Source organism: Choristoneura fumiferana, chromosome 4 (assembly GCF_025370935.1).
Source record: "Choristoneura fumiferana chromosome 4, NRCan_CFum_1, whole genome shotgun sequence".
Lineage (NCBI taxonomy): Eukaryota > Metazoa > Arthropoda > Insecta > Lepidoptera > Tortricidae > Choristoneura > Choristoneura fumiferana.
The window spans coordinates 15,410,324-15,424,036 of record NC_133475.1 but is presented as its reverse complement, the minus strand read 5'-3'; the positions used below and the strand labels follow the sequence as shown (position 1 = coordinate 15,424,036).

General features: G+C 37.7%; 1 protein-coding gene and 1 long non-coding RNA gene across 6 annotated transcripts in view; one reads left to right on the top strand and one right to left on the bottom strand.

Annotated features, from left to right (window-relative positions):
• The window catches only part of LOC141427564 (uncharacterized), a 48,420-nt gene extending 46,394 nt beyond the window's left edge, over positions 1–2,026 (top strand). The window contains exon 3 of the long non-coding RNA XR_012451330.1: positions 842–2,026. This is a non-coding gene — a long non-coding RNA (uncharacterized lncRNA). The remainder of the gene's footprint in view (positions 1–841) is intronic.
• The window catches only part of LOC141427563 (uncharacterized), a 271,369-nt gene that overhangs the window by 113,383 nt on the left and 144,273 nt on the right, over positions 1–13,713 (bottom strand). For all 5 annotated transcript variants that reach the window (XM_074087134.1, XM_074087135.1, XM_074087136.1 and 2 more), the window contains one exon: positions 10,447–10,500. In XM_074087134.1, coding sequence (XP_073943235.1) covers positions 10,447–10,500 — 54 coding nt within the window. The remainder of the gene's footprint in view (positions 1–10,446; positions 10,501–13,713) is intronic.

Here is a 13,713-nt window from a genome sequence, read left to right as displayed (position 1 = left end):
GTAGTATAGGGCCCGAACCTGGAGCAGCCACGGGGGGTAAAAGGCAGTCTCACGAGGTCTAATAGGTTTCAGAAAGAAAGTTTATGTGTTATTAATGACTGCGGCCGTATTTTTCAAATCTTTAGAAATCAGCACTTCTTTCTGTGAAATGGAATAGGATGAAGATAGAAAGAGTCCCAAGGTGGGTTCGTACTTGTATCACTTTAGCATATCGTATCTCCGTTCTCCGTCACACAACATACCGTATATCTGATACCTCGCTTTCTAATCTGGACCACATATCTTAAACCTCATATACGACAATGCTAGTGAATATTTTATGCCCAAAGAGAGCGTCCATCCATACTTAGGTCACGCTTTTTGCTGTAATGATACAAATGTGAACACACCTTAAGATGTAGCGTCTTCACTTAAGTTGTCAATTACCTTCGCCTTTCTTGTACTAGGCTTGTGGTTTGGCCTGGATTGCTAACCCTACGAGTGGCGCCATTGCTAACGCTGTATAAGGTTTCATCAGCTTGACTGTAAAAGGCTACGATTTTACCTTGTCATTTATGTGAGACCAGTCTATGTGCATTAAACAGGATACAGATAAGAATTTAATTAGATGCAGTAGCTACTAATAGAAACGAAGGATTTTCCTTTGAGAAATCAGAAGATCTCATGGTTCCTAGTTATCTAGACCGCAAAACTGTTACGCATGTAAATCGCAATTCGTCGATATTACTGCAATTCGTTTCCATATACCAGTAGCAAAATCAAATTTGCTATTTTTGTAGGTTACGGCCGTTGCAGTATCATCGAAAAATAAATGATTTTAATGTATTTTCTTTGTTTAAAGGTTTCGAGTACCAATCGTGAAATGGAGTGTTGGAAGGATCCGACGACATCGCAAGTTACAGCCTACAGGCAACTGGTAAATGCAAGCGGCAAGTTTTCGTCTATTATGGTGTTCTAAGGAGAAGATATTTGTTCGAAAGTGGACATATTATGTATTACTTATGTATTAATAAATTTTTGCTGACTTGAGGGCAAAGCAAACGGCATTTTTCCTAGGAGAGGAGCACTGATAACTCTGGATATTCGTAGATGACTACAAATTTGTGCGGAAACCTCGGTGTTTTTTTTTTCGTTAGTATTATCACATTTCAAGTAGCAAGTATTCAAATGTTTTCAAAACAATTATGACGCAAAATGCTTGTAAGATTTACAACTTATTTCCTTATGTTACATGAATTTGTATAAAAACTAGTAACGTATGGGACTCCCGCAATTAGGTCACTTTAATCTAATGCTGTCATTGTATGTTTCTCTTAACAGATGTTAAAGCTGTAAAAACCATGTGTGACCTATATTTGTACTCTAAAAGTGTAAGATAACAGAATTGTTTTGGTTGAGAAGAAAAGAGATCATCAGATCAATAAACTGCAATCATTTACACCTTGATACTCCACTGCCACACGTACAAGATTTTCTCGTGTAGCTAACAAAGCGAGAAGATTGTATTGTAGTAGGTACTTTTAATTAAAGAATTGCCGTCACTTATCTATATTAAATAAGCAATGGTGTCCTTGCTAAATAAAATACCTTTATAGTTTAGTACGTCTCTGCGATATAAATAACTGAGAAAAAGTTACGACGTGCCTTATACACTTTCGCTCAAGGGTATTTATTGACACGCATATAACAACCCTCGCGACGTTTAGTATTATTAAAGCTGTAATAAAATGCATAAAACTCATTTTCGATTCATAATCACAATCATCAGCCTATAGCCCCAATAAGCGCCATTGCGCCCTGTCCTCGGCTCGACGCATCCAGCCTCTACTCGTAGCAGCAGCCTTTGGCAGATCGTCACTCCACCTGACCACAGTACAAAAAAGGAGCAGTACACCGTCTTCATACAAACGGCCGGAACGCGAGTTATACCTACGCGCCACGAATTCTCAGCATACCTCGGCAACCATCAGTCGCGAGTGCTCTGCGGTTACGTACGGACTCACGCGCATTTATTACTTACCTTAATATGCCACAACAATATTTAAACAGTATTGTTCAGTGTACGGATGTTAAAATTAATTTAATAATAATGTAATATAATAAAAACGTATCTATTGAAGTTATTTATCAGAATGTGAATTTTTTGTACTCTTAAATTCAACAATAAAGCTTTTCGCATATCCCAAAAGAGGCGCAAATACTTCTCCATAACAAAAATACGTAAAGATGAAGCCAAATAAAACCGTTTAAAACATAACAAGTACGTTTTGTGATTTATTAAAATAACGTAAAATTCATTTTTGTTAAACACTACTTAGTCCATTCCTTCCATAATTTTCTAAAGCTCCTAATTCATTATCAAATCAAATACATAACTGAAGAGTGACAGTTAGTAGAGTAGGCAGCCCTATCGCGCGTTTGTGTACCTACCGAGCCGGCGTAGGTAATTATATCAAAGACGCTGCCGAGACGGAATACCTTTTTTATATTGTGACCAAGCCGGAAGGCGTCCTACACTACGTTTGCAGAGAAGAGACGCGGTCTCTCTCAAGAACTCGTTTACTCCAACGGTCGTCGGTTAAATTTAGAAGCTAAATATGAAAAAATCCTCGCACCTACTTGTAACTGCCATTGTTTGTGTGGTGTTATTTTTTTACTTTTACTCGTACGCGAATTTCCAAAGATAAGATGTTGGATAAAACAAGACCCCTTTCATTAAAAATTACAGAATCCGATAAAATTTCAGTTCTATTGTTTGATAAACGTATTGTTTGGTATTTGTAAAAAAAAACCAACAGGCTATATAAGAACACGGAACTTACGTAGGTAGACACGCAATAGGTAGTAATACGAGAATGTGCTTTGCTGCATCTCAATCAAGATACAGTAAACTACGCATTATATAGTTAGGTATCTCATTCCAAAACAAGATACAATACAGTTCAGGAAGACATAAACAAAGGCGTTAAAATGGCGTCGAACTGCGTGTCGTGATATAATGACGCAAAATTTTACTAATTAGGTACATACTGGCACATCGAGATCGAGGACGAATTATTTGACGTCATCTTCTCGTTTATTTTTTTAAGATTGTTGAAGTTGTTAAATCTCAAAGAATGACGATTTACACAAAACGACATACACAAAAAACTGGTCGGATTCGCGCATCGAAGGTTCCGTAAAAAATTTAACATGTTACCTTTCTGCGTTTCTAAGAAAAAGGCATTGACAGACGGACAGACGAGCAACAAAAGTATCCTATAAGAGTTCTGTTGTTCTTTTTTGAGGAACGGATCCCTAAAAATTAAGGAAATGACATAGATTCAAGTTTTTAAGCCGATTTAAAATTCAATCTTTGACGGTGCGTTATCGTGGTATCCATTAAAACGCACGCGCAGTGCAATTGTATCCGAATTTCATATATTAGTTTGTTATTTGATAACGTTACACATAACTTATAACAGGACAACCAGAATGTTAATATTACTCGGGACTCGTCGGTTTTCTTCGATTTCCTGAAGATTCATATGAGAAAGAATAAGAAAACCGATCTTTGTTTCGAGTTCCGAACAACATTAGCAAACTAGTTTAATTGGGCGCCACCGTCGACAACACGTTCACCTTTGAAAATGATCTTCCGAAAAAATTACACTAGTCGGGCCATTCTCGACTTATAATCGTGAGTTGAGCCGTTTAATTTATCTACAGACATGAAATAAAATCTCAAGATCAAATCGAGGACGTCCTGAAGAAAGGTCGGGTTAGGAGTACTCTAAACCGACGTGCATGCATGAAAAGATTGATGAATGTAGACTCTACATTGTAGAGGAAGCGAGAGTCGTAGGTATGCCAGGATCATAGCAAGTGGATGGACTTAGTGCTGCCTACCCCGTTGGGAATGAGACGTGATTTTATGTATTTTTTTATGTATACTTAATTATTATTTTTAATTACCTCTACGTGTTATAAATTTGTATTTGTTAATTGTTTTTGTTTGTTGCTATCTTGCATACCTACCCATATTATAAAATAGTGACAAAGCTAACCGCAGTCATTTGAAATTTTGAATAAACCTAAAAACAAAATTTAAATGTAAAAACTTTTTTCACTATGTATTTATCCGTTCTTGTGTTAGTTATATTAAACCTTTACACATTTACAGTTAATAATGACTACTATTAATAACTGCAATTAAACCTGCCGAGATAAATGAAGGACGGCAACAGTCATTGTTGATATGCTGATAAATCATGGGCGTAGTAATTATATCATTACTAACTCAGGTCACTCAGGGAAAATAGTTTTCCGCTCATCCAAACGTATGTAAAACATTTATATTTTATTTTTATGTATTTTTTTCAAAGCAAGGTAGGCAGAGATCAAAATATATGTACATTGAATATGGATCAAAATATATAGTATTTCAATTACGATTCATTGATCCTTCCACTCCTAATTTTCTTCCAATAAAGATTGATCAGAACTAATCTTTCATGTCAGTCAGTATTACTTATAAGATCGCAAAACAAAATAATACTTCATTAACTCCGCTAAGCAGGAAATTTACTTATTTATTTATTTTATTTTATTTAATGTATCATCATCATCATCCCAGCCTATATACGTCCCACTGCTGAAGAGGGCTTGGGCCATAGTTCCCACGCGGGCCCAGTGCGGATCGGGAGCTTCACATACACCATTGAATTGCTTCGCAGGTTTGTACAGGTTTCCTCACGATGTTTTCCTTCACCGCAAAGCTCGTGGTAAATTTCAAATGTAACTCCGCACATGAATTTCGAAAAACTCAGAGGTGCGAGCCGGGGTTTGAACCCACGACCCTCTGCTTGAGAGGCGATAGGTCAAACCACTAGGCCACCACGGCTTCTTGTATAATTTAATTTAATTTCCTAAGTAGGAAAAACTTACATCAATTTATTAGTATTTTTTATTGTTATTTATTTATTTTAATTGTTATTATTAGGCTGACATCATGCTGCATTGCGACCATTTCGTGTCAATTCGTCGTTTTACACTCTTTAAAACAAAATCTTAAATGACACGAATAAATGTTTTTCTTTTTTTACTTTCTTTCTATTTTGGCTCAGATTATGTTCTCGAAAATCGCGGTAAGATTTTTGCATCTTGACTTTCTTTCCCGCAATACCTTTTCCCCCAAAATTAACTGCAACAGTTAATGTTTTTTTTACAAGTTCATGCACGTGTAACGCTAGTTACCTATTGTTCCTAAACTACGTCAATGGCCGACTTGTTTCAATAATAATTCTAGAGAAACATAACATCGTGTGAAGTTTGGTTAAAGAGCCTGTATACGTTACGATATCAGTTGCCAAAATATAGAGTTGTTATAACATAATGTTGAGGTTTACTGAAGGCTCTTGGGAAAAAAGTGCATTGAAAGAGATGGAAGTCTTCAGAACAGAACAATATACCAATTTCTTTTATAAACTTGATCTAATTTGTTATTTCATTTCTAAGGATCCAATTTAAATCTGATCACCATGTTACTGATTTTTAGGGTTCAGTACCCGAAGGGTGACAAACTTTTAACTAGTTTAATAGTAAAATTTGTATAACTTATATCTACGAGTCCGAGGATTATACTAACATAAATGATAATAGGTAAAGCAATGAAACTATCGCATCAACAAATGATCATGACACTAAGAAAAATCTTTAAAAGTGTTTTCCACCCATAAGGATGTCTTTCGTAAAACGTTTTTATTTTCCACTGTTTTTTTCCGTAACGCGTTTTATAAAGTATGTCATAGCTTATGGAATAAACCTAATTAATACGATTTCTAGGAGGAAACCGCGTTCTGACTGACTAACATGGCTGTGGGCAACTGGTCACCGATTAAGAAATTGCGGTGAAATTCATGACTTATTTGAATAATTTACTCATTATGAGTACCAACTATAACGTCCTTTAACTAGGTCCTCATACAAGAAACAGAACGAGTTCAAAATGCCTAATAAATAGCCTAAGATTTCGTTGTCTGATGCAAAATAAAGCTGCTGAAAAGTGCTATTTGTACTGTTTCGCTTTCCGCAACTTGGATTTTGTCCCGTGAGGTTTGCACGACCCGGGGATAAAATATATAGATTAAATTACTCGATGATAGTGTAAGTTTATTTTTTATTTTTATCGGTTAAGTAGTGAGAATTCACACTACAAACCAACAAACGCACAATAAAGTATTTTCTCTTTATAATAGTGCTTTTGATTTTAGAAAATTATACAGCAATAGGGCAGAACGACTCGATTTCATACATAAATATTGGTGTAATGTTTCTAGTTTCAGTTGTAGACGGAAACGTACCCTCAACACCCCCCATTTAGCCACACTGGTATGTACCGCGTCTACCTAGGTACCTTGTGAGTCCCTCAGGCGCACTCGGGCACACTTGCTGATGTTTTTTTTTAATAGAGCTCGAGAAAAAAAAAACAGAAATACACTCAGCGGCAAAAAATTTGGCCCACTCTACAAACAAAATTACCTATTACTGATATATTTCAGAGCCAGATTTATTGCCGCTCAGTAAAGTAGGAATGACGTCCCCTTAATGGATTTATTTCAATCTCAGACTTCCTTGGTAACTCGAGTACTAGCAGATAAACTAGCACCGATTTCCTGTATTTACCCAATAATATCGCCCGGAGTTGCATGTACCTAACACGTTTATTTATTATCATTACCAGGTATTGTGGACAATAACAGTAGTAAGTACTAAATTTATTGAACTAGTTGCGTACATTCAGGTGAGTCACTCAGCGGACAGAGAACTAAATGATTCAAACGATGTTTACAATGAATCCGTTCAATCAAAAGCCAGAGTTCTGTACAAAACCTATTGACATTTTAACTGGGTGTATCCTCTGGGGTTCACAGAAAAATCTAGCGCCGTCCACGTAGAATTTCATTCACAATCTATAAAGATATAGTTCTCATTTTGGCGTTAAACCATTTATAACTGACCACCCAGTATCTCTCCAAATTTATCCACCAAAATTATCTTTCCAAATAGATTACCATGATCAAAAAGTGTAAAAAGTTGACAAATTTGTTAATCATATGGGAGGGAATATATTTTACATTTTGAAATAGTGCAAATTTGTCTCGAATGAAATATAAAAAAAAACAACTAAATTAAAATTAAAAATCTAGAGATACCAATCAATTTCATCCAAGTACCACACACCTAAGCCAACAAACACGGCTAATTAAAATCGACAGTGTCTTCTTCAACCGGAACATTGGCAGAATCATCGATAACGCACACTAGGTGATTTAATCGTGGTAAGTACAGTTAGTGTTTTTAACTCAGTTGATGCTATACAATATAATGCATTAACTCGATTGTTTCGATTAGTCTAATTTAATTTTAGGTGTCCATACATTTATGACATCATTTTAATAAAGTATGAACATACTCAATTATACCCGACAAATTTTAACAATAAATTTAATGCGTTATTTTATATTGACTTAGAAACACTACTTTTTTCAAAAAAATTATTGAACTACCTGTGACAGAAACCCTTATAAAGGAATACTTAAACTAAGCAAATCTTGCACTATTGATACTGGGCAAAGAATAGACATACTTATAGCATTCAAGATAACATTGGAAAAATCAAATCTCAAATCTCTATGTATACATGTGTTTTCTGTACTGCTTACAATGTGTTGGTGTGCATTAAAGAGTTATTGTATTGTACCTATTGTATTGAATTCTAGAAGATGACAGAAGCAGGGGTTCTAAACATTTTTTGTGAAGTCGTCGTAATAATGATGATGATGATGATGATTAAAAGAAGGAATAATAATTTATATTTTTTGTTTATTTTGTTAAGTAGATTACTTAATACGAGTATATAGTGTATGCTACTCAAAAGAAAATAAGGGCCGCGTTTTATTGGTAAAACGAAAATACTAATAAATATAATTCTTTATTATCTAATACTAGAAGTGGGCCTGGGTTGGCCATGTTTGCCGCATGCCAGACGAGTTATGGGCCCAGATTACCACCGAGTGGATGCCACCAACTCGAAAAGGCGACCTGGCAGACCTAGACGGCGATGGCGGGATGAACTGGACTTCTTCTTGAAGGACTGGCCCTTGTATGCAGGGGACAGAGAGCAGTGGAAGTATTGGGGGGAGGCCTTTGCTCAGCAGTGGGACAGAATACGCTAATAATAATAATAATAACACTAGCTTTTACCCGCGGCTTCGCCCGCGTGGAATTCGGTTATCGCGCGCTGTTCCCTCGGAAACTGTGCATTATTTCTCTATGCCAAAAATCACGTCGATCCGTCGCTCCGTTTCGACGTGAAAGACGGACAAACATACCATACACACAAACATTATAGTATAGTATGGATATGGATTCCTTGCCAAAAAATGTTTTTATTAATAGGTACTACATAACACAATACAAATACTTTTCATTCAATTAACAAATACTTTGATTTTGATAGGCACAGAACATCCGTGACTCGTGCAGATATAAACCTTCATATTCATCAAGAAAGTGGCTGCCCCTATAGGAATTAATTCTCCGGACCTCTAACTCTAACCACTCGTTAAACGGGTTCAGATTTTGCTGTATTTGTATCTTAATTTCGCAATAACGTGCAAGATTTGTTACGCTGCAGCTCTGTACCCCTAGTGTAAGTTTTCGGTTACAAAATACGTCTCGATCGCGTTCGCGTTTTCTCAATCTCAATTTATATGGAAACACGAACAGCGCCTCTAACAGAACCGAGATTTTACGCGAACGCGATCGAGACGTATTTTGTAACCGAAAACTTACACTAGGGGCACTGGGTGACTGTGAATTATTTGTTGCATTGTACTTATCATCTCTTATTGACGTCAAAACACAAAAACCGGGGACGATTATTTCCCAATCTACATTAAGTATCAAAACTGTTTTTACCTGTCATGTTTTTACTCGAACAAACTACGTATTCTTTGTGTTATGTCCAAACAAATAGGCGATAAAAAAACCGGACGCGATACGTAGAATCCGAACGTAGATCACAACGTACATTAGCTTTGTTAGCGTCATAGTGTGCTAGGAAATCCTCTGACATCACATCACGTATGCAAAGATTAATTATGACATTTACTAGCACGGCCATTCTCAATACATCTAGCTATAACTTTTTCAACAATCGATTTTAAGATGATGTCTTTGACAAATGTATGGAATGTCAACTTGACTTTTAAAACGAAAAGGTTCTGGCCTGGTACCTACGCGATTCACTTTCTTCGAATGCACGCTTAAATAATTTAAGACTATTTAGGTATCCAAGAATGCACGTCCCTGTCGTTGCGACTTACCTATATTTTATCCAGGTTGATCCGCTCTACACCGTGTTTTGGCAGACATGATGCTACCGTATCAGTCATCACAATTATGTAAGTACCTACTATGCGATATAATGTCCGAGAAAAGGATAGCTTATCGCGTATAATTCGGTATTATACCTACTATAAGATAACTAAAATCTAAATTCTAAATACAAATGACCGTTGTAATAGTAGGATAGGTATGAAAATAAAAAATCTCAGGATTAAGAACATCTATTCGATTAAATCTTAAGAATAGACCCCTGTTATATCCCTGTTAATCCTGTTACGCAACATAATATTACTCAATAGGTCAAAGTTCGTAAGTTCATAGGGATTCATCACATCACGTGATGGTAAAGAAGCCTTAATTTACTTGAACGTATTAAATAGAATCGTGAATAAAATTTAACAATAAAAATAAAGTTAACCCTTTCATAATAACAATAACAAAGAATGTTTGAGTCTAATAAACGAATTAGAATGCCCAATTACTTGACTCGAATAGAACTGTTTTACGCATGCTAGCTCTACCTATGTAACAAACACGACAACTCATCGCTAGCATGATACTAACGCCATCTATGGCAAACACTGTGAGACGACGTTGAGTGAGTAAGTTGGAGTAAAGCGCTATCTAGCGATTAACTTTGTAACGATCTACAGAGTACTTTCAGTCTGTTAGCGCCATCTAGCGACGTTCAGTGTAACTGCTTAACCAAGCGCGTAGCTTTCTTAACCTCAAGACGACGTTTGCTACGTTAGTTACGTGATAATCTAACAGATGGCAGTATATTCAGATGTATGCGATCAAGTGGATAAACACCTGAGGTAAGAAACACTGCGCTGGCACATCTGTGAAATGTTAAATGAAACAAAAAACGGTACCAAGATTAAAAAAAAAACATTTTTTCTATGAGGGAAGGTAGGTAGGTTCCTTTCCTATCAATTACATGTATCATAAACAAAGCATGGTTTTTGAAGTAGGTACAATACTTATATAATTAGGTACTTAGGTACTAAATACGTTTTTTATTATTTACTAAAATAAATTTTGTTAAATCCTCACCAGTGTCGTTGAGCAGCAAATTGATGTCCGTCGTCGACCCATCGGCCGACATTGCTGCAACAAGAAAGAAACTAAATAAAGAAATCTGCTTTCAAGAGTAAGACTTATTTGTTTTCAGCCGTTTTAAAATGAGAAATATTACTTGACGAAATCCGTTGGAATATAGGGCAGACTAGAACAGAACCAGATGATTAGAACAAGTTGATTATAATAGTCCTCACTTATAATGAGAGTCGTGGTGGCCTGGTTTGGCCTAGTGGTTTGCCTCTCAGGCAAACGATCCTGGGTTCAATCAAACCCGGGATCGCAACTCTTGAGTTTTTCGATATCATATGAGAAAATACATTTGAAATTTACCACGAGCTTTATGGTGAAGGAAAACATTGTGAGGCAACCTGCATAACCGGTGAAGAAATTCAATGGTGTGTGTGGAATACCCAATCCGCACTGGGCCCGTGTGGGAATTACTGCCCAAGCCCTGTCATTCTGAGAGGAGGCCTGTGCCCAGCAGTGGGATGCATATAGGCTGTGACGATGATGATGATGATGAGAGGCTTTCAGAGGAATTCATAAATTACGTTACACTGTTAGGGGGGCGGGGCCGGGGGGTCTCACGATTTGTAAAACAAGAACAAAACAATTGCGATTTTCATAGCAATAACTGGGACATGGAGGGGGGGAGGTCTTTAAGAAGGATCAAAATCAGTGTCACGTGACGTATGCATGGATGGCCCTTAACTTACAATGAGGTAAAATTCCCAAATTTTTGATTAAATTGCTAGATTCAATAGTTCAAGGGAAAGAAGCCTAATAAAGACTACTTAGGTAATGTTTGTTTACATTATATAAATAATAAAATATGATCACATTTGCGAGGACAGCCGTCGAAGCGTGACGCGTCGCGGTCTGCTGTCACCTATTCATGAACAGTGACCAGGTAATAAGATCGATGATTTTTAATGATTTGAAACGAAGTGATCTAAAGCGTAAAACATGCACAGGACGGCAGCGGGTCGGGAGCGGGTCGGATCTGGAGTTCGGTGGGCCTATTTACGTGGCTGTGTACATCACACTGACTGCGGGCGCGGGGCAGCAGGGCTACTACGAAACTTGAAACTCGAAGTTCGTGTCGTTCCGTTCCTTTGACTCTCGTATTTGACTTTACTTTGACTTTGTATCTCGTAAGCGTCAGCGGGACGGCAAGATACGAAGTTGGAATTTTGCACTTCGTGGTACAGGGTCAGCAGGGCTACTACGAAACTTGAAACTCGAAGTTCGTGTCGTGCGGTCCGTTTGGCACTTATACTGTTTAATACGAGAGCGAGAGGGACGGCACGATGCGAACTTCGAGTTTCGAGTTCCGTAGTAGCCCTGCAGAGTGTGATGTTCATATACAGCCACGTAAATAGGCTCGCCGCACTCCCGACCCGACCCGCTCCGCTCCCGACCCGACCCGCACCCGTCCTGTCCGTGTTGTGCGCTGTGTTAAGTAGTTAGTACACCTTCATTCTCAGACGTATTGCGCGTTATAGTTTATTCCAAGTTCACACACTCCAGGGCCCGCCCTGAGGGTGCAATCTGGTGTAGGCCTAGGACAAGCAGGGTATCAAATCCACCCTTGAGCAATACTGTATCAAACTAACACCATGTAGCGATCTTACACCCAATCAATTTCATAGAGGGTTTTTCAGGAAACGTGATCGGGAGTGTTACTAACCCAGATTTCACAAGACGAAAAAGCTAAAAAACAAAAGAGCACTAATTGCCTACTCCTACACTATAATAAGGTTGCCCGGAAAAGATCGCTCTGAAGCGATAAGGCCGCCAATTGCATGCCTTATAATTTTCTCTCTTGTATCCCTGCACCGCTTACTAAAATAACCTAACCAACAAAAAGTTGCAATCCCCCGACTTTGTCAATTCAATGTTCAATCTCTCGATAACGGCTAAACCGATTTTGATGAAACATGTCTAAGAACTATCGCTAGAAAACCTGATTTCAATTAAAAAAAATTGCATTCAAATCGGTCCAACCGTTTAAGAGCTACGGTGCCACAGACAGACATACAGACACACATAGCGGTCAAACTTATAACACCCCTCTTTTTGCGACGGGGGTTAAAAATGATGTTCAGTAAATTAAAGAGTCCATGCGGTTAGGGTTCACGTCACCGGAATCGGTCTGTATCTATTAGCAGAAAATCATTTTCTGACAAGTTTTTCGCAACCGCATTCTTCTTGGCATTGTAGAAATAACAAGACAGAAAAAAGTTCTTGGCAATAATATACCTATATAATAAACGGTTTGATTTTGATGGGTCCATATCGACTCGCATAATTGTTGCAATTCATAATGTAATAGTTGTCATAATGTAGGTCTTATATTTCATAACTATTTTTTCTCTAAATCCACTAATTGTTCAGAATATTTATAAAACATAACTTAACCTATACAGTTCTACAAGATAACCGTTTAATAATTTCTATAAAAGCGATGGTTTCGACAGGGCAAAAATTATGATATATTACATTTGACAACAGTACCCTTAGTGTAAGTTTTCGGTTTCAAAATACGTCGCGAGCGCGTTCGCGTTAAAATCTCAATTTGTATGGAAACACCAACAACGCCCCGAGCGGAACGTTTGCGATGTTCGTTTTTCCGCGATCGAGACGTATTTTGTAACCGAAAACTTGCACTAAGGGTACTGTGCGTTTTTCCAGAAATTTCCTGCCTTGCATAGCAAAACTCTGGAATGAACTGTGGCCTGCGGTATTCCCGGACCGATATGACCTACAAGCCCTCAAGAAAAAAGCGTACTCCTGCCTTAAACCAGCGATATGCTGAGCCGGGACCTTTTTAGCGGCAACACTTCTTATTTTTATTTTTTTCTAACCTGTGCAAAGTGCCACTGCTGTTATAAATAAATGATTTTCTTTCTTTCTTTCTTAAATGCCGGCAACGCACTTGTACTCCTCTGGTGTTGCAGGTGTCCATGGGCGACGGTAATCGCTTACCATCAGGCGATCCGTTTCTCGTTTGCCCCCTATTCCATAAAAAAATGACGCGAAAATTATGAGAATACTATCTGCCGTCTACTAAATGATTCGCTATGCGGAAGAGCGGTCATCGTGCCATGTCATTTTCAGGGGCAAAGCGCAAGCGCACAAAACAATGTCCGCTCTGTACGTACCTACCTAACTATTTATAGAAAATTCAAATTAAGCCTAAATTGAATGTTACGGATGTAAACACTTAGGCAACTAAGC